The sequence below is a fragment of the Mustela putorius genome, unplaced genomic scaffold (assembly GCF_011764305.1).
Source record: "Mustela putorius furo isolate JIRA1106 unplaced genomic scaffold, ASM1176430v1.1 tig00000421_pilon_pilon_pilon, whole genome shotgun sequence".
In the NCBI taxonomy this organism is placed as follows: domain Eukaryota; kingdom Metazoa; phylum Chordata; class Mammalia; order Carnivora; family Mustelidae; genus Mustela; species Mustela putorius.
In genome coordinates this window covers 2558333-2583260 of record NW_025421375.1, presented here as the reverse complement: position 1 = coordinate 2583260, position 24928 = coordinate 2558333, and the positions used below count along the sequence as shown (strand labels likewise).

At 43.9% G+C, this 24928-nt stretch overlaps 1 protein-coding gene across 9 annotated transcripts in view; it reads left to right on the top strand.

Annotated features, from left to right (window-relative positions):
* The first annotated feature begins 10117 nt into the window (after positions 1-10117).
* The window catches only part of NFIB (nuclear factor I B), a 231286-nt gene continuing 216475 nt past the window's right edge, over positions 10118-24928 (top strand). For 2 of the 9 annotated variants that reach the window (XM_004765742.2, XM_004765740.2), the window contains exons 1-2: positions 10123-10778; positions 16879-17410. In XM_004765742.2, the coding sequence (XP_004765799.1) occupies positions 10749-10778; positions 16879-17410 (562 nt within the window). In that variant the 5' untranslated portion in view covers positions 10123-10748. Of the gene's footprint in view, positions 10779-16878; positions 17411-24928 lie in introns of all 9 variants that reach the window. The other 7 variants (XM_045079643.1, XM_013063083.2, XM_013063085.2 and 4 more) reach the window with 5 other exon arrangements.

Below are 24928 nucleotides of genomic sequence, written 5' to 3'. Positions count from 1 at the left end.
ATTTTCATATTTTATATTTGGTTGCTTAAATGTGATTTACTTCACCATGAAACTACTATTAGGAAATGCTAGAACGGAAACAGATCTGTTCGTTACCCACTTGAATTGACTGCCTGAGAAGACTGAATTATGGCTACACTAGCTGAGTGGTTAAAATTACCTAACTTGGATCAAGATAGATGTTAAAAATTAATTTTCCTTGGGAAGTTATAGTTGAGTGTGGAGAGACATACATACATAGATGTATGTGTACATGTGTGTGATCACATCCTCAACTCCCTTCCCAAAGTTATATAGAAAATACTATGCTAGTTTTTCCTAGAGGGGAAATTGGGGTCTGTTAAACCTTTGGTTTAATAACCTGTCTTTAAATTCGGTATTTTCTGAAATCCAATAGGGTCAATATAATTACTACTTTTCTGCTTATTATCATTAACATAGGTATGTATATTATTCACATACAGCCAAGGATCTATATAATGTGTGTATTAGAAAAAAACGCTTTTTGGGGGGTGAGGAGGCCAAAATATCTTCCTTGTTTTATAATGTATATTGTAGAAGCCAAGAACCTGAACACTGTTGTTTAAGTTCTCTTGGACTTTGAAGGGTAACATAACTGGGATTAAAATACTGCCATGCTCACATTTAGTGGAGAGATAAGAACAATTCATCGGGAGCTATTCCGGTCCCGCTGGTAATCACATAATTGAACAGGGATTTTAAAGGATATTTGAAGCCATTGTCTGTTGTGCAATTACATAATTAGTCAAAATCTCTGTAATAAAATCTTTTCTAAACACACGTGGGTTAGTACCATGTAAATTTCGGGTCAATGTTATATTTCTACTTCTAATACTTCGATTTTAAATTAGAATTCTGTAACAACTTAACCGTGAAGCACGTTACCGCCCCACAGACGCTTAAAATGAAAATAACTGGATTACTTAAAAACTAAGCAAAACCACTACATACATTTAACTTAAAAAAAAAAAAAACAAAAAACCAACTCATCAAATCCTCTTTGTTTACGAACATCAACTGTCTACCAAAGCTCACCTAGAGTGTTTACTTCTGGGGCCCCAAAGGTGGTGTTATTTCTTTGGTGCTAATTATTTCTTGCACCTTCCCCTAGATTATTGACATTCGCAGGGATGCATACACAGAGAAGTCAAGAGTGCCCTCTTTTCTGGTGGGTTTGTTGTCATGATAACGCCTGGCCGGGAGGCACATTTCAGAAGTCCTGTTACACAAAAACAAACGCGGCCTTGCGAAGTTGACCGAGCAACGTGGCGGGAAGTAGGGGAGTACCACCGACTCCGTAAGCATCGCTAGTATTTGGTGAAGAGTCTTGCGCCGCAGTTCGGCCCCGCACCCCTCTCCCGCAAGCCGGCGGGGAGGCCCCGTGACCCCGGGAGCACAAAGGCGCGCGGAGCGGCGCGGCGCGGCCCCGCAGACAGGCGGCGCCGCCCTCCTCGCCCGCCCTCGCCGCGCTCCTGCCCCTCCCGGGCCGCACAAAGAGCAGAACCGCCACTCGCGAGGGGCGCCCGCGCCGCGCAGGCCGCCACACCCACTCGGGCCCGCTCCCGCCTCCGCCGCCGCCGGCGCCCTGATGAATATGCATCGCCGCGCGCCCGCCCCCGGCTCCTCCTTTCGGCTTCCTTCCCGCCGCCAGGCGGAAGCGAAGAGCCGCGCTTCCCGCGCGCCGGGGCGGTCGGGTCGGGGCGGGGCCAGGGCGGCCCGGGAGCCGGAGAAAGAGAAAGGCTGGGAGGCGGCGGCGGCGGGACGCGCGGGGCCCGGGCGCGGAAAGGGTGCGCGGGTGGGTGGCGGTTCCGGGGCAGCCCCGCCGCCGGCCAGGCCAATCCGAGGGCTGGGAAGGGGCGAGCGCGCGACCCCGCGGCCGCGCCCGCTGCCCTTGCGGAGCGCGCCCGGGCCCGAGAGGGGAGGCAGCCCCCACCCCTAGAGCGGCCCTGCTAAAACAACAATAAAACCCACCGAACACGCACACGCACACGCACACACACGGACACACACACACACACACACACACACACACATCGCTCTGGACGGCGTTCAAGTTAACCACGAGAAACAGACTTCAGCAAGTGAGAGGAAGGAAAACGGGATATCCAGACTGAGGGGGCTTCTTGCTTTTAGACTTGACTTTTTCTTCTCGGGCCAAGAACTGGGGCATTGCAGAAATAATAATTTTAAAAATAAAAGACTACTCCCGGATTGCATTTTTTTTTTTTTTTAACTAAGCACAAAAAGCGACACCCAAACAACCCTTGAGAAAATCCTCAAATCTGTACCTGAGACACGTGAAGTCCGCGGCCCAGGGTTCTGTTGCAGACTCAAGATCTCTTTTATTTAATGCAATACGGTGCAATGGTATGTGGCTTTGAATGATGGGTTTTATTTGCTCGTCTTGTTCGTCCCTTGCACCCCCTTCACCCCAAACACAGTTTACTTTTCCCCTGTTTGTGCATTGTGAAGTGACTGTTTTATACTTAAAATGTCATCTGCTTTATAGGTTGAGCTATAGTGCTGGATTTTCAGGCCAATGCAAATATGTATTTTATTTTATTTTTTTAGCCTTAGCAACTTTACTATATGTGTCACACTTTTATGGCGGGAATCAGTGGATAACATTGTGAGCCCAAACTGTGAAATGTAACATTTTCCCTGTTTAATTCCCTACTTCCTCCTCCTCCCAAAGCCGGAAAAAATTCCTGTACAAATGATATTTTAGTTGTACCCTGTAGTCTATTCTGTCTTTTCATAGCATTCTTTCCACCACTTCAAGGCGAATGTGCACAGCTTTGTTAAATATTCTCATTTAAAAGTGCATTTGAAAAAAAAAAATAAGTGAGGGTAGTAGTATTTATTTAGCTCTGGTTGGTGTGTTAAGAGTTTTTAAAATCAATATTCCCAAGTTTAGTCCCCCCCACCCCATCTTGCCCCTGAAGTTGCAGGATCAAATTGTTAGTCCTCCCACACCACCCTCCCCGTTTAAAAAAAGATTATGATGGATTTCTTCCCGCTCCTAATACATTTTTTAAGTCCCGCTGTTTTTGCTCTAGGATTTTTACCCGTCTAAGAGTGTGTGTGTGTGTGCGCGCGCCTGCGCGCCTCCCTTTTCCCTTGTGCTCTCTTCGCCAGTACGTCTGGGACACATTTTAATGCACAATATCCCATCCATTAAGTTGTGGTTGAATGCGGAGTGTGTGAGGACTTGGCAGCTTTCAGGTTGAAGGGGGCGGGGAAGCCAGTTTCGACTTTGACACAAGATGCCGAAGTGGTGTGATTGGAATTATTATTAGGGCTGTGAACATGGCCATCTTCTCCTCCAGTTAGAAGAACTGCCATTGAACTTGAGACGGGACAGACAAGATCTCCAAGTCCCGCCCCACCCCCACCCCCCCAAGTACAGTAGCTGGCAGGGAAAAGGCGCCAAAATACACAAGATTAACTCTAACGTTCTTTGAGTGAATCTTATAGCACCATCCTTTTTAATTTTAATTTTCCAACAGGCGGGAAAAAGTTAACTTTTGAATCCATATTGAACAGACAATTTAAATGGAATAAATCCAGAAAGCCATACAGGCTTGCTTATGTGGTTAGAAAAAGAATGCACGTGTAAATAAGCAGGGTGCATGTGTGTATCTGACTGGGGAGTTCAAGATTTAATCAAAATCAGAATTATAGTGTGACTTTTGAGTACCTTTACTTGTATGGGGGTGGGTTGGGGGAGTTAGGATCCTGAGGCTAGAAAGCTGACCTTTAAGCAGCTTAAGTAAAAACTGCAAAGAGTTATGAAACACAAAACGTTGTGGTTTCCAGTTTTACATTTGAGGTTTGATGTTTTCATTTAATGGTATGAGAGATGGAGAAAGCTCCAGTGCTGAAAAGTCCCTATTAAATCATATGTGGGCAAAGGTCAAGCACTCCAACTCACTGATACAATATACTGCAGATTCTTGCCTAACTGATGGGGAGCATAAGAAAAAGTGCTTGGGCAATAAAAGTATTAGAAGGGTAATTATCGTCGTGGTTGGGACTGCATTCTTGTGCACTGGGAAAAGGTTTTTACTGGCCCCGATGAATTTTAAAGCTGAGTATTGTTGAAAGCTGTTTTAATAGGAAATTGATTAGCTGAGTGTTTCATACAATAAATGGTGACAGTTTCATTGTTTGATGTCCAAAATAAATTCCTTTTATTCTTTAGCAGACATAGACATCTTTTAATTTTAATATGATCAGACTGAGCAGCAGTATAATTATGAGTGAATATGATGTCATGAACATCTGTAACTTTGCTTTTAGAGTTTGTGACATCACGTGATTTGACAATTTTATTGCTTTGAAATTTATTAACTTTCTGTGTTGTTAAAACATTTCAGAGATGAAGTTTACTGAACATATATTTTGTGTAGGCCCAATAGTTTGTCTTTCTCTTTGTAATTACACAATTGTTTGTTAAATTTTTAATTTGAAAGTTAAAATGCTCAATTCTATTGTCATGTGTTATTTTGATTTTGAAACAGAATGGCAGTTTTCAAAGGAAGACTTAGAGAAATGGGTGCAAAAAGTTTGAGTTTCTTTGCAGTACACCTTCTATACTTATTAATATAGAATGTAAAGACTCCTTATCCAAAATAAGGATAAAGCTTTTAAACACCTCCTTAAAACTGATCTGTTTTCCTGTCACATCGGCGTATGTAGATAAGTAACAAAAAAATCAGTTTATATGTAGAAATAAAATGATAGTATAGTTTTACTTTAAAGGTCAGCTGTTTTGAAAAACGACTATAAGTACATTCTCAGCCTCAGCAGAGAAGAGACTGCAAGGAACTTTTGAAGAACTGTGAGTGAAGCAAGGCAATTATTACCGTGATTTTCAAGGTTTAAAATAAATCATGCAAAAGTTTCAGGCAACTGCTGACTTTGTAATCCGGGAGCAAATGTCTTCAGAAGTTGGGACTCTGCTGATGAACTCGTTTCATCTCTGGAGAGAAGTGGAAACCGGCTAACCTTAATAGAGGAGTCTGGCCTAGTGGCTGTTCACATTCCGTCGTAGCTTTTAAATGTGCCCGAAATGTAAGCACACTTAGTGGGATGGTTTTTCTTTTTTTTTTTTTAACAGTCGAGTACAGGCATTTCAGCAGCGACATTATTAACAGCGTCATTTTTCTCATTTAGTTTTGTCCTCAGGGGACACCAAACAGCTCCCAGAGGAGGGAAGAAAAGTCCACGGTTATTTATTCCTTTCAGTGAAAGGCAAAGCGCTGGCAGTGGGGGGGTGGGGGTGGGGAGCTAACCAGTTGTGAATTTTCTAGGAGGGAAAAATTGCTACCCTAATTTGACAGTTAGTAGTTTAAGGGCTGAGAGAGCTGGGCATGATTCTGTAATTCCCATCAAGTGCAGGCAATTTCAGTACTTGTTGGTTGTTTATATATGTGCTTTTGAGTGGATTTTTGGTGTTCCCCCTTGTGGATATGAAATTGTGTTTTCTGGGCTACACGCATATGATTTTGGTGGTTCACCTGGAAGGAGGATAGGATCCTGGGCCTGGTGTGGTGAATACTTGCAGTTTTGCAGGCCTGGGTCCTGGGGTCAGGAGGTCATCTGTCATCTGTATTTAGTTTTAAAATATTGATATTGGCGAAGCAGCTAGGGTGTGTGGTTGTTGAGCCTCCCCTCAAATCACATTCAAGAGCTAAAAAAAAAAAAAAGTCATGGGGGTGTTGAAAATGACAGCTTTGTTAAGCTCCAAGAAACCTTTCCCTACACTGCCCAGGATTTGCAACCTGTCACTGAGTTTCTTTAGAAGGGGGAAGGTTTAAAGAAAATCAATATTGATAGATACTTGAGATGTCAAGTCCTCTCTGGAAGTCAGTGAAAGGCTCCAATTGGGTAACTTGCTTAATTTTTCAAATATACGATTGAGTTTTGAAAAATCCTGTCTCCAGAAGCACTGGCATTCCTTCTTGACAACAAACTGTCAGCAAAGAAACTTTTTTCCCCTCTAAGGTGGCAGAGAATAAGTGATCTAGGGAGGAGATCTTTAGTAATTCTGAACTATCAAATATTCCTGTTGCCACAAGAGGCTTTCACTTCTTTCTAGCTCTTCAAACCAGATTTTGGGGTGAATGCAATTGGCCATTCATTACCTTTCAGTGTGAGAGAGAGAAAAAAGAGGGTTTAGGGAGAGGTAAGTATCCAAGTCTAAGAAGTGTTTGGCCATCTCTGATAGTATCAGAAACTTCTCAAAGATACTTTAGCACCACTCTTAATACCATGGAACAGACATGCAGGAAAAAAGGGAAGGTGAATTAAATGCATGTATTTTCTCACTTTCTCTCTCTATTTTTCTACCTGGAATTTAAAAGATTGGTACTTTTAAAATCCAAGATAGTGGATGAGTATGCTGAGAAGCCAGATGTCCCACACCCCCAAATCTACCAGTCTGTCTTTACAAAGGCTCCCTTAAAGTTCATCTTGGGAGGCCTGCAGTGTGACCTTGACATGGGCTGGACAAGAAGCAGTGTTTTGGAGGGGGTGGGGAGTGTCAGCCAACCTGTGCATGGTTCCGAGGCCTGAGTGTCCAGTCAAAGCCGTATGAACTGAGCACCCAGGAAGCCCTTCCAGGATGTCTCTGTTGCTCATTCTTTCTCTCCTTTTGGTTTACCCCATCTCAGCAGTACTCCTTTCTCAATTTTACTCAAATTACTCCTTTTCTTGGAAACAAATCAAAACTCAAAACTCCCAAGCATCCTCCATGCTCATCAGACTGTCCCCAACCACAAGCGCTCTACAAACAGGGAGCACCTAAGAGAGATTTGAACCCCTCAGTGCTAAGCCTGGGAAGCCCCAAACATCTCCACTTGTCTGGGTTCTTACCTGGGTCTGTCGCTGCTTCTTCACCCTGCTGCTGCTGTAGATTTGTGGGCTCTTCTGTGTAACAGTTGTCAATTTTTCGCTTTTCGTTTTTAAGCTTATGAGAAACTTTTGGATGCAATCTGGTTTGGGTGGCAGAGGGAAATGATTTCTGTTGGTAAGGGAAACTAACAGGAGAGGAGGGGTACGTTGTCTGCAGACACTTGCCCAGGGCTCAGCCCTGGGCCTCTTTCGCCAGGGGACAGCGGCTGGTTCTGGGATCTCTGGCTGAAAGGAGCGCTCTCTGGGTGCCAGGATTTCACTGGGGGTGGTGTGGTGTGGAGGGAGGGAAGAAAGGAGGGAGGGAGAGAAAGAGAGAGAGATGGGCTCCGGATTTTTAAAGAGACCCGAAATAATGGCTTCTGTAAGAGTCCAGGCATTCAAAGAGGTGTGTTCAAGGACATGAGTGCATTCGTGCCAAGGGGAATGTCTTTTATGGTAAATTAACTCCGGTTAAATTGAATATTTGTTCAAAGGGAAACTCCAGTAGTTAAAGCTGGTATTATCAGTAGCGCTTCCCCGCCCCCTCCCCTCAGACTTCGCTACAAGGGTGAGAAGAGGGAGGCAGCATAATGTGCAATACAAAAGTGATGCTTTGGGGGTTTTATTTTTAATCTGAGATTGCCTAAAAATTTCTGAGAGAGAAATGAGTATTTATTTGGATTAATCCCGACTGTCACCGCCCTCCTTTCATCTATAAAGACTGTCAACTTTATCTTGGATTTTCAAGAAGAAGAAATGACCCACACAAAGGAAATTAACGTTGTCAGAACGCTGACTAGAGGATTTGCCTGGGGCGAGGTGGGGGGAGCAGGGAGGCTCCTCCTAGTGGTGGGTGCCCTGAAGGGTTAACTCGGGGGAGTTCTCGAAATTTCCCCGACTTTACCTGTCTTCCCAGACCCACCGCTCCCCCTCTCTCCGGCCTCCTCAGTTCCCCGCCCCCCAGCGCCTTTCTTCTTTGGGCTCTGGGTTTACGGGGGCTGCAGCTGGTAGACTTGGCAAGCTGGCCTCATTAAGAGCGCTCTTTGAAAACGGACTGTGTTTGAGCATTTCCCTAATGAGGACAGGACGGGGTTAAAAAGTGACCATTTCATGGTTGACTTGAACCTGCCTACTTTTCTTGATGTGTCGTTGTGAAATGCTTGATGTGGATAACTCCCACTTGGTGAAGGAAAAAGTCACTGGTTCCTTCAGGTCCGCTGGGGGGACGGGAAGGGGGGGACGGTGGACAGAAGCGGGAGAGCTAGAGAAAGGAGAAAGTTGAGGAAGAAAACCGGGAGAGAGGGAGAGAAGAAGGAAGGAGAGTCAGAGAGCCCTGCCAGACCCCAACAGCACCGTTGGGAGCAGGGGCGGCCCCGCCCTGGCGCTGGGGCAGTCGAGTCCCCTTCTTCGCCCCGACCGCCCCGGCAGCCACTAGCTAGGTAGACGCGGAGCCCCTGACACTCACTTTTCCTCTCTCCATTGTCTGGACAGCCTTTGCTTCCACCTCTTCCCCACCCACCCCTTGCCGAAAACTGGAATTTGGGGGGCGGGGAGAGAGAGAGAGAGAGAGCGAGCGAGCGAGCGAGCGAGCGAGAGTGTGTGTGTGTGTGTGTGTGTGTGTGTAAGTGTGCGCGCGCGCACGAGTACAGAAAGAGTGCAAGGCAAATCGCCTCCCTCCAAATACCCAAAATCAAGTTCATTCACTCGGGACCCCGCGGCTCGCGGCCGGGGTGGGGGCGGGGCCCTCCGCGCGGGAGCGAGGCAGGCGCGGCCGCCTCTGCAGGGCTGTAGCGGCACACGCACCCCGCTCGCGCGCGCGCGCCCGCCCTCCCCGCAGCTTCGGGCGCGCCGCCGCCCCGCCCTGCCTGCACCCCGGCGGGGAGGGAGACGCTTTCCGCCGGCGCCCGGGGCCCCGGGGGGTGGGGATTGGGAGCGAGCCAGCGGGGCCGCAGGAGGAGGAGAACCGAGCGGGCTGCGGGAGGAGGAGGAGAAGGAGGAAAAGGAGGAGGGAGCAGGAGGCGGCGGCGGCAGCTCTGCCCGATCCTCCCGCTCCGAGAGAGGCCACGTGCACGGGGCACCCCCAGGAGGGCGGCAAACCGCGGCGGAGCGCGGCGCGCCGCTTCTGCGGAGCTGCCCCGGGGCGCGGACCCGCGCTGGGGAGACCCCGGAGGACCCCGCCCCTCGCCCCCGTCCGCGCCGGCGCTCCCCAACTACTTGAGCCGAAGTTCGCTCAGGCCCCCGCCTCCTCGGCCTGCCCCTCCTCCCTTCAGCCGGCGGGCTTGGCAGACCGCGCCCGCCCCGGGTGCGAGAGTCGGCGCCCCAGCCTGGGCCCCGGGGCGGCCTGGGTGTGAGGGAATTTTCCATTCGTTCCTTTCTCGGGCCCAGACCGGCTCAGTGCTTCTCCCACTCGGATGTTCCCGCGGCTTAAAGAGTCCGCAGCGAGCACAGAAATACCTCTTCCAGGGCGGGTTTTCGGGGGTGTGTATGTGTGTGCGGTGGTGTGGGGAGACTGCAGGACTTGCCCAAAGGGCGGAAAGAAGATCTAGTTTGAAAAAAAAAAAGTCATGGTTCTGTGGCACCGATATGAGACCTTTAACAAATGAGAGGGAGAGAGAGAGAGAGAAGAGAAAGAGAAGCAAGAGGAGGAGGAGGAAGGTGGGGGGCGGGGGGTGTGGAGAGGCTGGTGCAAAAGGAATGCGCGTTTGCAGGAGGAGGAGTAAAGCGATGATTGTGTAATTAAATAATAAAACAATCCTTAAGTCTGATTTGGAGAGAGCTCGAGCGGGGTCCAGAGGGTGGAACCGGTGAAATTTTCAACTTCCAAGTTTTGCAACGAAAGAAAGCGAGAGAGGGAGGGGAAAAAAGAGCCCAGAGCAGAAAAGAGCGGAGTTTGGAGCCGAGCGGGAGAGCGGGATTTATCGTTTGGGATTTTTCAGGAGCTCGTTCCGATCCCCCTGGGCTCTGGGCAGCGGCGGCAGCAGCAGCAGCCTCCTCGCTCGGCCGGGTCAGACGCGGGGCGAGGCGGGCGGGCGGGCGGCCGGGCGTGGAAGAGCCGGCGCAGGCGGCGGCGGCTGCAGCCGGGGACCGCGCCGCGAGCCTCTTCCGCCCCGGAGACCTGCGCCCGAGCCCCCTCCCTCACCCCGGCCTCTCCCTTCTCCCCCACCCACCCCGCCCCCACCCGGCCCTCTCCCGCGCGCGCCCCGCCACCCGCGCGCACTCGCTCACGCTCCCCCTCGCGCACACACATGGTCGGCTCGCGGCAAAGTTTCGCCTGCGATCGCCACTCCGGAATCCTGCCGCAGTGCTCGGGGCTGTAACCTTGAACTTTCCCAGCGCGGTGACACATTCTCCTCGCTCTCCCTCCCGCGCTCTCTCCTGCGTCCCCCTCCCCGCCTTTTTTAAAAAGCATTTCACCACCAACCACCACCCCAATCCAACCCACCCCGAAGCTTCGCGCACCCCCTAGCCCCCAACAACAACAACAACTGCAAAACAGAAAATAAATCCCCAAACCCAGGCGAAAAGCAGCTAACACCGGCGGCGGCGGCGGCGGCGGCCTCGGCGAGCAGGGCCAGCGCGCTCGGACTGCAAGAGGGTTAAAAGTGTAGATTGGATTTCACCCCGGGAAATCTAGCACGCCGAGTGAACTTGAATCTTTGGCTATTTAAGGAGGACTGGGTTTGTTGTGAAGTTGCGGTGATCCAGCGCAGAGCCCCGTCCTGATTGATCGCATCGCGGGGCTCAGATGACTGTAAAATGAATAGATGAAATTCTTGCTTCTTGAAGATTTTCTTGGGCATCTCCGGGAAAGTGCGTTTTAAGGCGAAGTCATGATGTATTCTCCCATCTGTCTCACTCAGGTACATGTCTCGGTCGCTCTCTCGAGCTTTCTCTCTAGTCCGAAATGCCTTTGTTTTGTTTTGTTGCTCGCGTCTGCGGACAATTAACGGCTTTAGTTAACCTCCGCACACCGCTGTCCTTCGCAGAAGTGGCCCGGAGTTGCGGCGGGATTTGCGGGGCGGCGTGGGAGCCGGCGCGCGGCCGCTCGCCCGAGGCCACCCCGCGCTCCCGGCCCCGCGCCCTGGGCATGGGGAGCGGGCGCCCGCACGCTGCCAGGGCTGCTGGGCCGGGCGAGGCCGCCGGGGGTGGGCAGGGCCCCGGGCCGGGAGCGCTAGCCTCTGCGCGGCCCCCCGAGTGCCTGCTGCTGTGCGGCACCCCTGCCCAGGGTGCCTGTCGCCCCTGTCGGTCGCTGGAGCGCTGAGACCCACTCCGGCTTTAGAGGAGCTTTTACGGGGGGACTGAGCCCTAATAAACAACCAGTGAACTTGGGCGAGGGGACTCTAGCACGAGTCCTTGTGGGCGCCTCTGGACTCCGCTGCAGGCAGTGGGCGGGCGACGAAGCGAGTCGGAGGTTGTGGTCCGGAGACCCATTCCTTTGCTTAATTTGGGGATCTGAAACTCTGGTCCATCGTGATCCGCACTTTGAGGTTTCCAGTGACCACACCACAAAGGCAGTCTTTATGTTGACACGAGTTAGTTGGTCGTGGTGAAAGTTAAAGACTTTAGAACATGTTCATTTTGTGGAGACCTGTTCATTTGACAATATTTGGGCGTAGCTCGGAAGGCAGAAAGTAATGCTGGAAAAGTAAGGTCATTTTTGAAAAATTCACTTTGAAAATTGTCCTAAGACTTTAGGAACAACGTTATGAAATGAAACTCTGGCTTGGTGCATTTTTAAGAGCACAATTTATATAATTTTAAACCAGACGGTCGAATGCAAAACTGGTGAGACCGAACGGACTTACCTGGGGGCAGTTTTCATCGCTGCCCAGCTAACTAACCAACTGGCGAACTAATTAAATATCTTAGCCCAGAGTGGTTATTTGAAGCATTATTTTAAACCTCGAAAAGTGTGGGACTGTTGACTTCAGCGTTGAGGAGGAAGTGTCACCATTGATAATTGATAGCCATTTTCTTGGACGTTGGTGTAGAAAACTACACAGTTAAAGAAGTGTCGCCAGGTCTTAGGTGTGTTACAATTTTTTAAAAATCAAATATCACGATGATGCATTTTTATAATGGACAAATGATTAAGATTTCAATTGTATGACAATTAGAAGCCATTGTGATTGGAAAGGACCGAGGCATTCATAAATTGTGAATGAAGATGAAAACAATGATAAGGCTTATTCAGTGATTGGATACAGTCCTGTAGCTTTTTGGCTGACACATTTTTTATTGTTTATATTTTGTTTGGCATCTGTGTATGATTAACTTAGATATGGCTATTTTCAGCAAGTAATGTGCACTTTAATTTAACAAAACTGGAAAAATGAGTTGCTGAGTTATTTGTATTTTAAAAGCTATGTATAATGGCCAATAAATATGATGATGAAATTGTTTCAGGTATAAGGGATTGCCTTTAGTTGTAAAAGTTACCTTTCATATTACCTATCAGCAGGATTTTTTTTTTTCCCTTTCTGGTAATCCATGTTCATTTGGTAATATTTTTACATTATTGAAGCACAGTTCAAATAAAACAAATTGAGGCAAGATTTTTCGCTTACAAAGTAACTGCATGACTTATTCTCACCTGTAAAGGATTGCTTTTCTATATTAATTTGTATTTCTAGCATCAGCTGCTCAGAAACCTTGCTAGCGATTACACTGCATTTTTTATTTCCTCTAAATATGCATTGTAAAGTCACTAGCTTTATCTTAATTTCAATAAGTTGGAGATAACATTGTAGCATCGTGACATATGGAATATTAGGAGCATATATAGCACAATCATTCAGCTATCACATTAGTATTCAAGAACACATACTTACCAACACTAATTCATGATGACTAACATTCTCTCTTGTTTTAATAATGTAAATTTAGGTTGACGTATTAAAACTGTTTTGGGGATTTCAGGCCTATACTCCAGAAGGAACTGTAGCTTTCCAATTCTCTTTTAATATCTCTGTGACTTTATAGGTAATGTAAGGTGTTGCAAAAGTAAGAGCACATGAACAGTGTTACTTTTATATCAGACCAGTAGTTTAGCTTTGTATTATAAAAGTCTATTAGCTATGGCAAAATGTTTTTTAGGATATGTAAATACAGAATAGAGAAACATTCTTATTGGCAGAAAACTTTACAAAGTGTCTCAGTTGTTGCAATAAAGTATCTAGGTTTTAGAAAGAATTTTAATTTCAAAAGGAACTACAGTTTAAGTTGTTAATATGTAGCAAAATGCTATGTAAAAGCATCAGGATTCCCCTATAAATCAGTACATATACCTCAGTACAAATCAGGTATAAAAGGAAAAATCAGAACCATCATATATGATTTAATATTTTGCTTTTTCTAAAAATAATGTAAACCCTTAATAAAACTTTTACTTGGCATGATTGCATTGAATTATTAAAATTTCAGGTTCTTCATGGAACATATTTTAAATGGTTTATTATTGTAGCAGTGTCCCAAGAATATCTAGTATTTACTCTTACACCTCTATATTGATCTAATTTTCTGTTTTCCTTTCATGGAAACCATTGTTTCTATAAAGAAAAATAAATATTTCTGGTGAAATTAAGATTGTTTACTTTTATATTTGATATTTGTAACTTGGCTATTTTATCAATTTATTTCAACTAAAGGAAGTTTCAAAAGAGAAATGTCAATGAATTTCAATAAAAATTCTAAAAGAGTGAGGTGGCATATTGCCTTAGTATAGAGCCATTATATCTTAGGTTACTTATATGCTTAGCTTTAAAAAAAAAACAAAAAACAACAAAAAAAACTTTCATAATGGTTTAAAGTGTTATTGTGATAACCTATTAATTAGGACATTTGAATACCTTAATCACTTCTTTTTTGGATGAAGACAGTTACTATGCTTCATATTCATGTCACTCAAAATTACTAAAATTATATTGCAACTTCGTGCTACAAAACAGTTACACTTGAGAGGTAACATTTTAGGCTTGTTTAGTACAGAAGTATATGTGACTTATAACAAACCTGTACTTATCATCATTTTTTTGGAGGTTATGTCTCCTTGTCAAGTGTTTCGCTTGAAAGGAATCCACAGAATATTAAAGCCCTGAAACTATTTATAAGGCAACTTTGTGGACTGAGAAAGTTTGCTACTTCTATTTGTCAATAAGGAAAAAAAGTATGTTTTAATAAAACATTATTTAGCAACATTGGCAACAAACTCAAGGCAACCTTCAAAAAAAAACCCACGTTGTTTTGTGTGCATTTGCTAAGAAATTCCAAATTCAGTTCTCAAATTTGCATTTTGATTGTTTAAAATAACTTACTAAAATTTTGGGATTACATGACAGATGATTTGCAACTCAAACAAATTTAATCAAAAGTATGTTTGATGTCTTAATAAGAAAATGAAATGTCACTGAACATAGTACTTAAGGATGTAAGCACTTAAGAGTTACCGCACCACTTAATATCTGTTGCAGTAATACAGCATTTTAAAAAGCATGGCAACGGTAAAACTACCCCCTCCCATCCCCATGTATTCTTTACATTCTCAACCCCTTAGCTGATGAGTATGTATGTATGTTTTTTAATCGTATCAATAAATGGTAGTAAAAGTCAGATTATAGGAAGTGAGTTCCCAAAGCATGTTTAGGTCCACACTTCCTTCAACAGGGCTTTCTTTGCATTATTTCTAAGGGGGATAAACAAAGTTTTTGTAGTTACAGTGAAAGCTGAAAGCATGGCATCAGAAAGTATATGGAGATAGGGAGGTCTTATCATGGGGCTGTGGTTGCTGTGAGCAGGGCTGCCTTCCCACACAAAGAACAGATTGTGGTTTAACTCTTTCCATGGCCTAGTTTAATGTGCTCACATAGTAACCGAATTGTTCAAATCTCTGCTGGAAACTACTGATCGGTTTAATGATTTCCTCTATGGCATTTGGTTATGCCTCATGCTGTGATGTAATCATCTGCATTCTGTATTGTTATGAAATTTTGATTTATACTCATTCTGCCGGAGGAACGTTTTTACAGCAATATGTTAAAACACTTGATAACTGCATTATTGATTGGATGGGACGTGCACCTTTTCCGGGTGTGATGCACATACCGTGAACATGCTGCAGTCTTTAGCACCGAAAACTCGAATTTCATCTTAAAAATGGATTCAAACCCATTGGGGATTTTCTTTGGCCCCCTTCTTTGTTCCAGTGTCATTAGTTGCACTTTCTTCATCTTTACCCTCATGGCATTCATCAGACTGCTGGTTAGATAGAATTTATTTCTCGTAATTCAGGGTGACCAGCCCTAGTGTGTCAATTCCAAGTTGGGATCCGATAAGTTAGTGAAAGTTATTTTCCTGGTTGGGGTGACAGTATAGTCAGGGCGTTCAGAAAAGTGGGTGCAGTGGGAAGTTCTTATTTGCTTCGGATCTTGGTTTATTGCTCCTGTACAGTATGCCTGCCCAGGATGTTAGCTCTTTCTCTGAGCAGTAATAGGGCCTCAGCTTATGAGACAGGATTTACCTATGGCAGGAAGTAATGAAACACGAACTGCTTTGGGAAGTAACTTGGAATATCCGTAGGTGAAGATAATCTGCCGTTCCACACTGCCCCCCGCCCTTAAAAAAAGGCTTAGATGGAACAGGCTGGGAAAATGCAGGAGCCTAAGGTAAACCACTTCATTCAAAAGATGGGATACTGTAGAGTTGATGCACGTGCAGACTCACAAGCCGTGCATACGTGCACCCACACTCTGGCCGAAGAATTCACACACGTAGCAAATGAATTGTATTGATTCCACAAAAGCAGTAAGTGACCAGTGGTGCACTCCTGGTGTCCCCCTGCCACCGCACGCAGAGACACAAAGCATATAAAGTTGGTGCCAAGTTGCCATTTCTCATTGTTCACCTCAGATTGATTTTTAAGGGGTTTAGAATAATTGCCGTACTCATGTGATCTGTTAACAAATTAACGGACTCCGTGGGGCTTCAGATTCTCTAGGAAAGCTGCCTGAAGAACCTTCACATAATTTTTGTTTTCAACTTTGGAAACTTCTATTGAAAAATGAAAAGAGTGTGTCGGTGTGTCTGTGAGAGAATAGGAGAGTGTGAGTGTGTGTGTGTGTGTGTGTGTGTGTGTGCGTGTGTGCCTTGGAGGCTGGTGTTGGTGAGGGGGGAAGAGAATGCACGGCTCAAAGTATGGAAACCTTCTGTTCAGGACACTGATACGGCAAGCTGTGTCCTTTGCCCACTTTCCCTCACTGTATACCGGTTTCTCTAGTTACCACTCTTGGAATGGTGCTGTTTCAGTGTTGGAATGTTGGACGTTTGATAAGAAAATGGATCAAGTTTAATGGCGCATGCTCTTTGTGCCACCAGCAGCCTCTTGCTGAGAGCATGCTCCAAAAGCGGGAACTGTGTGGCATTACACTGAGCATCTATATGCTTTGTGTTTCTGTGCCACAGAGAAGAGAAATGAACTGTGGCATCGCTCCTGCCTTCTGAACAGCTCTGCTCCGATTAAAAAAAAAAAAAAACCAATCTCACTGTGTTCTTTGTAAAATGGTACTGCTTCGTGTTAGTTGGTCAATCATATATTTAAATATTAAATTGGGTGCCAGGCACCTTGGTTACTTACGTTTTAGAGAATGTAGGATGCATGGTGGGAATGAGGGGGATGGGGCCAGAGTGGAAATACAAATATAAATCTTATTTTCTTTTTAGGAGGCACGATCAACCTGTAAATTTTGGTGGAAAAGGGACTGCTTGGCGGACTTTGTTTTCTTCTTTTCCTGCTGTTTTGATAATTTTAAATAAGAAAGAAATGTGATTTTTATGCATAACTTTTTGGAGTGAATTGGGAATGGATTATAGTTTTATTTATTTATTTATTTATTTTTGATCCTTTAAAATTAAGTTGACTGTGTCTGTCTCCCCCCCCCCCCCCGCCCCAACCTTCATCTTCAACAGGATGAATTTCACCCATTCATCGAGGCACTCCTTCCACATGTCCGTGCAATCGCCTACACTTGGTTCAACCTGCAGGCTCGGAAACGCAAGTACTTTAAAAAGCACGAGAAGCGAATGTCAAAGGACGAAGAAAGAGCAGTCAAAGATGAGCTTCTCAGTGAAAAGCCTGAAATCAAACAGAAGTGGGCATCCAGGCTCCTGGCCAAGCTGCGCAAAGACATCCGCCAGGAGTACCGAGAGGACTTTGTGCTCACCGTGACTGGCAAGAAGCACCCGTGCTGTGTCTTATCCAATCCCGACCAGAAGGGTAAGATTAGGAGAATCGACTGCCTGCGACAGGCAGACAAAGTCTGGCGTCTGGATCTAGTCATGGTGATCCTGTTCAAAGGCATCCCCTTGGAAAGTACCGATGGAGAGCGGCTCATGAAATCCCCTCATTGCACAAACCCAGCACTTTGTGTCCAGCCACATCATATCACAGTATCAGTTAAGGAGCTTGATTTGTTTTTGGCATACTACGTGCAGGAGCAAGGTAGGAGCAGATCATTCTTTCTTCTAGTAGGGCAAACACTGCCCGCAAACCCCGTATACGAAATAGCTGGCTTGGGTTAGATGGTCCTCGAGGCCCCTAGGTCTCCTTCATCCATGCTGGGTGGAGTGGCCTGCCCTCTTCCACTGCCACGTCCATTGCCATGGGCCAGCCATGGACACAGGCGTGGAGCTTTTGTACCTGGATAGGTGTGGGTATTTTGCAAAAGACCACAAAGAGATGCGTTTTCAGATGTCTTTGAAATAATATACCTTTTCAAAGGCACAGACTAGTCTGAAAACGAGTTTATTACAATTCACTTTTTGTCCTCGGCTGCATTCCTTGCGTCTAGTCATCGTTTCTCCATTTGAAAATGTAACTTTATTTATGAAGAGTCAAACCGCTTTTTAATAATCTTTATATTGGCCTCGTAACTAGCAAGGTAGATGAACTTTGTTCACGAATCTAGTCCTGTTGCAACGAAAATAGAATTTACGTTTTCCTGTTACAAAATGCTTAAGATAGCCAATATCAGAAAGTGTATCTTACGTGAACCTGAATTTATTTAATTTAAATATTTCTATCGACACCTCCTATTGATTGTGTAATATTCGCCATAGATTAAATGGATGATAGTTCTTGTTTAAATAATTTATGGTATAATATTTTCCCAACATGACTTGGGAATACTTAATATCATTAATTTACTTGAATGTGAATTCACAAAACTTACTGAGGAGAGAAGTTGCAGCTCTCCTTACAGAACAAAAACAGAAAGTGGACTGGTTACACTGGTTTAAAATAAATCTCAAAAAGAATGCAGAAACCACATACCGTACCTATTAAAAAAAAGACTTGATAAAGACAGTGGTATAAATGTTGCCTGGGTGAGTCAAAAATAGGGGGTATTTTTCCTAAGCATTTTTTGAGTTCATGAAATATGTTTTTTTTAAATTATTATTTTGTACTTTCCTTTAAATAACTGACAGTTTCTTTTCTTCAAATAAATGTGTCAGGATATGGATTTCCACGTATTAGCAATAGTCTGTAGTAAAACATCATTTTAAGAAAGCAGCATACCAAAAGTGGACTGAAGTTTGATCTGCCACAGATGGTGGGTCATTTCCTAACTTGGCCTGGTCATAGGGAAATGGCCTGCAGATAGCGAGGTGGCAGACGGGTTATCTGTTGTTCGTTATATAAATCTGGGATTCAGCAAATTGGTGTGAACCTTATCATTATCCAGAAAAAAAAAAAAATCAAAATTACTCTTTTGGCTCAGAAATCTAGGTACTTGTTACATGTTTTTTTGTCTTTATATTTCCTTGATATAGTTTTAGAGATATGCTTAAATGTCATTTAAAAAAAAATTCCTAGTTTGATTTTAAATAAGATGCTCAAAATCATATATTTGAAACTACCGTTTTTTTTTTTTTTAAACATTGCTTTTGCCATCACCATGGATTTAAGAATTAAGGCCCATATAATGATGGTTTAGGGAAAAATATATTTTCGCTCTGTGCGTCCTAAAATAAAAGCTCATTAACACATGACACTTAATTTGATTGACAGCTGTCTAGGAGGTGACATCCTAAGGTGGGCTGTAGATCTGTGTTGGGTTGACTGTCGCTGTGTTGTAAGTGTGTTGTGAAAGTTGAGGCTGGAAGTAAAGTTTTAAAAAGTGGGTCATGCAACTTTTTAGTACAGGGAGGGAAGATTTGTAACCACTTCCCTGCTGCTCACATTTTAAGTTGCTCGAAGGCTAGTCCTTGAGGTGCACATGCATGTGTATTCATTCCCCATTCCCGGGGCAGGCAGCCAACTCTCTTGGTTGATGAACTGACAATAAAGAACATATCCTTTGGATTCGTGGAGATAGATTGAAGAAAGAAAAATGCGTAAATGCCTTCTGCATTGCACCATTGGTCATGATAATCATGAAGTTTTAAGCAACTCTTGGAGACCATGTTTTCAGACCGAACATTGATTTTGTTGTTGTTTTGAGTCTCTGTCATAAAAAGCTTTCATTATCTGACCCTGTATGTCTCATTTGTATCCCTCCTACCTGCCAGCACGGCGTCTCTTCTTAACATCTGTTGGCTCTTTCTTTGAAAAAGTCATATCAGGAAGCTTTTGCGTTTTCCTTTTTTCACATTTCATATCTTTTTTTTTTTTTTTTTGGTCAAATGTAGGTTAATTATGTTGTTTTGCAGTGCAATTGATTGAAGAAGGCATTTACAAAGATAAGTCTGTAGTCAATCAAAGTGCTGCCTATCTCTCATTATGACTCTTTATTTCTCTTCTAAGTACATGAAAACCCACTTAAGTCAGTTTTATAAATCAGGCAAAGTAGTATGAAGAGTAACATGAAGGAAAAATAAGAAAAGAAAGCTGTAATGTTTACAACAGAATGAGCAGCAAAACTACCTTTCTCCCCCTTTCTCTCTGTCTCTCCACTTCTAAACGACTGGGAGGAAAACATGAGAAAGAACAGAGAGAATGCCAAAGATGGTTGCCACTGGCACCAGGATTGGCATCAGACCCTCTTTGTTTAGCTCAGGATGCCTGTGATTTGTTAGTTGGCATCCGCATTGCAGAGTGGAGTGATGTTACAATATATTGACAATTTCCAGATCTAGAAATGTCAATAGTCCTCTTGGTTATTTATACAAGATCACAAACTGCATCTCTTCTGGAGGATGAAATAAAGACCAACATATAATAAAGTTCCATTGTTGGCCAACTTCCTATGCTTTTCTTTTTCCCTCTTTCTCTTTTGGTTCAACCCACACTTCTTTTTTTTTTTTCTTCATGCCCAGCAGCCTCATCTTTTTTGAAATGTGGAAAGAGTTACTAGAGCTTTGACACAAGCTCTAGTACTACATCTGCATCTGATATGGTTTTGGGAAAAATTTATGCATTTCAAAATCACTTTTGATATAGAGTTCATTAGACCTTTGCATCCCATGGCCACGAGGCAGTATTTTCTTTAAAGCTAAATCTCTTTGTTATTCAGCTTCTCCTATGCATATAGCCCGACTGACCGCAATTTTTAGTCCATTTTTCTATTTTTCCACATTAGTAAAGGGTCATGTTCAATACAGTCATTTATAAAATTATATAAGCCCCCCGCTTTACCTCCCATATACGCATCATGGGGGAGTAACTGCATTTAAATCCATAAAATCATTTGACGTTATTGATTCAGAGGGCTGCGCTTCGGCTGTTCCGTTGCTACAAGAACCGCCATTTTGTTTGTGAAGTGCCAGGCGAGGGGGAAAAAAAAGGCAGACACTGTGCTTGATGCCAATAATGGTTGCCAGTGGCACCGAGGTTGGCATCAGACCCTCTTTGTCTAGTTGCTGAATGCCTTTGATTCGTTGGTTGGCATCCGCATTGCAGTGGGCACACTGGAAAGTTTTTGACAATCCCTGAATGAAAGCTGCTTGCTTGTTTGCTGCAGCAAATCTTAGCTAATATAAAACCCTTCCTTTTTATTTTTTAGGTTTTTTTTTTTCTTTCTTTCTTTTAAGTCTGTGTGATAGATCAGAGGGAAAAAATAGCTCTAAAGTGGCCTCCATTTCCCCAAAGATGTTAAAGATGTCCAATGATTCTTGGGCAGGTGGTACCTAGTCCCCATATTGTCTTTGTTATTGCATTCATGAAAGCAAAGCAAAACAAAACAAAACAAAAAGCAGGCAAGGCTTGCACAGGACACCTTCCTGGGATGTAAGTGTGCTGTAGGGTGTGGGGTGTGCACTGAGGATGTGGGGAAGACTTGCTGAATGTAGTGATATTTAATGCATTCGTTATGACTGACTCTCGCTTTCAGTCCTGTCACTGCTTATTTCTCATGAAATTTGTAGTTCCCTCAGTTTCCACCCTTCCAAATTTTACAGTGACATGTTGAGAGGATCTAACTTTTCTTCCTAGTGACTTATGTGTAACAGTGTAAATGTTAAAAAAAAAAAAAAAAAAAAAGCAAAACTTCATGAGGAAACCTATGTGTTCAGGTCGGATACAAATCCTCCAATCCTGAATTTCTCAATTCTGTATCAGAACGTTGCCAGATTCTCAGCACGGTCCTGCACACCAGGAAAACCAACCAAAAGGCTAAAATAATTTTGGTTGACGTTTCCTAGATAGTGAGCATTAATATTGCTTTCCGGTTAACCACCATTATCTCATTAATTAATAAGAAGGATTAGCAGTTCCACCCCAAAGGGCTGCAGAGAAGGAAGTCTGGCCTATGCGAGGCCTTGAGTCCAGGCTGTGTCCTGTCTGAAGGGGAAATGGGGAGGGGTGGGGTGGAATTGGGGGGAGGACTGGGCTTTCTCTGAGGCAAGGAAGGGTTTTGAAGAAGGAGGTCAAAACACACTAAGAAGTTTAAAGATCTCAAGAGATAGTAACTGTTGTCCTGAATTTAACAGATCAGAGTTTAAACTAAGTCAGCCTAACTGATTTTTGGACCGTACTTTGCACTCCTATTAAACATGTTTCGGATATTGAAGAGAGTCCTCTCATGGCTCATGGCTGTCATCAAGGAGGAGTTTCCTTTAGCCTTGGGGAAACTTTAAAGCCACGATCCACTGCTGGGTGGCAACTTTTGTTGTTTTATTGTTAAGTGTGATGATAATTAAAGTACATTTTGCAGTTGTGAAAAATGTGACTTGTTTACAGGGGAGGTTGTAATCATTGTTACTGTTTTTGAAATAGAATCCTTCCCGGTTGTCACATATCATTAGCTAGGAAACAAATGCTAAGAATTATTTTCCTCCCTCAGTTACTGACTTTTAGAACCCTTTTGGGTAACCATTATTTCTTTATGAAAAGCTGACGCAGATAATTGTTTGCTAGTTGACGGCGTATTTTAACATTTTAATAAATTCCACTTCATTTTCAGGTATTTCCCATTATGGGGAAAACTAAGCTTTTGTAATTTGTTAAAATGAGGCCATTCTCCAGGATGGTCTGGTGTGCGTGGACTGCGAAGGGCTCAGAGAGCAGAGAATTCATGTGCACATGGGATTTAGGGGGGACACTGCAAAGTTTTCCCATCTAGCATCCTGTCCTTGACTGAACTCCTGAACTCCAATGCACAGTTGCTTGCATTCTGGCTCACACACAATTCACCAGATAAAGAATGGCTCTTACTGACATGTCTTGCTCCTAGGCTTAATGAGACTTTTGTAGGAACATATATTGTAAGATAAGATACTTAGCCATTTTCTCACTGATAAGAAGAAAACACAGTCTACGGGGCCAGAAACTCACCCTCTGTGTATGCCGTGATGTCCCTGCCATAAGATAACTCTGCCAGACAATTCAAGAGTTAAACTCGGAGGCCCCAGTTACCAGCTGGGGAAGCTTGGCATCTGTGTTCTGATATGGCAAACTAAGCTATTGCATTGCTGTTAATATGATTTCAGTTTTCAAAGGGAAAGGGGGGTTGGGGGGGAGAGGCTCATTTGTTACATCAATTATGATTTCGAATATTAAAAAAAAATACAGTGACCCACTTTCTGGAGGCAGCAAAGGTTGGAAAAATGTCCTACCGACAGCATGAGGCTTCCCTCCCACCTTAAGCCCTTCCTAACCCTCCCCCCCATACACAGCAGTACACATTTTATACTAAAAAATATTGTTCACCTAGATATGGGTTGGATTTGCAAATTTGGTGCACTCTGCCTCTTGCGTGGTAAAATGACTTTATATGTAAAATAACAGAGTTGCTGTTCGTTATTCAGGAATAATGGTAATTTGGGGGATCTGTGAATTGCAGTGACAGGAGATAGTGGTTGGTTTCCCAAGGGTTGACTTCCTGACAGATTTAGCATGGGCCTTGGAGCTAGGGAGGGCCACATATAGGGAGGCCCCCTGTAGCCATGGCCCAAGTTCTTTAAAGTCACTCTTTTCCAAAGTGGTCAGAGGGAGTGTTTCCATGCATAGAGGTAATGTAGAGTGGGTAGGATCTCTTATTTACTTAGTTGTTTTTGCCTAACTCTGGAACTTAGGAGTTGCCAAAAGGAAATTAAAGTTTTAGTTCTCCGTTAACTTTTTCCTTTCAAATTTGGCATTAGGGTTTGAAATAGTCCAGGTTAACTAACTTAGGAAAGCCTTTCTCCCCATAAACATTCATTATGCTTGATTGACCTGAAAAATTAGGCCAGTGGGCTTAAAAAAAAAAACAAAACAAGAAAAAAAAAAACCCCAAACTCTATCAGGGCGCTCTTTTGCCCTTTACTTCTCTGCTGATCTGTTAGGATTTCAGCACCTGAAGAGGGAGGGACGGACCCAGTGCGAGGCTGAGTCAGAATTCTCTGGAATTCTTAAAAGTTGAGATAAGTAAGTTTTCATTTCTGGCATCCCAGTGGCTTGTATGATAACTGGCTTTTTAATCAAAGCGATAATTATCACTTTGTTGGGAGCTTGGGGTGACAGAGAGTGGAAATAGCATAGGCAAAACTTTCTGAGATAGATAGATTGTTAACTATCCGAACTTCTGGGGGCAAAATGAAAGGTGATCCCTTGTAGCGAAACTGGCTTCTTGGGTAGAAATTTCTCTTCAGCTTGGCAAAGAATAGCATTTTCTAGTTTGAAGTTGAAAGCAGAGCCTGCGACCCTCCAGGCGTTTTTATTATGGGCTAAGTCAGAGCAAGTGATCAGCCAATGTCATGTTCAAAGCAAAGTTTTCCAACTTTTTTCCCTCCGTCCTTTGGAGGAGGAATAAAAATCTAGAAGGATAGAAATAGAAATCTCAAGGACTAGCGGTTGTGCGATGGGAAGCCGGAGTGATTACAGCAGCCGGTCTCTTCGCCAAGCATAGCAAGAGGGGCGCTTCCTCCGAATCAGGCACGCTCTTCTGTGGCAGCGTGGTATGCTGTCTCATTTTAAGGAACATTCTTGGGTCCTTGAACTCTCATCACGTGATGTGGTTAATTTAACTGAATTCAGTTGTTAGGATTTGGCATAGAGAATAAATCATCAGACTGCAGAGAACTTGTGAAAATGAAGTGCGTGGAGTGAGAAGTGAGTCTGTGGGATTAGCTTGTATTAGACTGAACGGTACAGGGTGTGAGGCTAATGGGACTTGAATGGCTCGGCTTTTGGTTGTTATATTATTCAGAAAATTGGAAGAAATGGCTAGCAATTAACCAATGAGGTGGAAAGACCTTGAGGCTGAATTGAAGGCCACACGTTGGAAAAAAAAAACAACAAAAACCTCAAAATTTACATCAAGCAGTGTTCCAAGATAGGAATGCAAACTTGTCTTGTGCATAAATATATTGTTTACAATAAAACACTTAGAAACACATATTCTCTCTTTTATGATGATAGTTTAAACAGGACAGCATTGATGAATCACAGACAAATTAAAGAACTCTGAATAAGGACTATATAATTGAAAATATGGGGTGATGGATGAAGTAATTTTACTAGCTGAGAGTTGCCCGGAGGTTGTATATTTTCAGAATCCCATTTTAAGGCAGTTCGGAGCATGTAGTAAGTTATGGATACAGC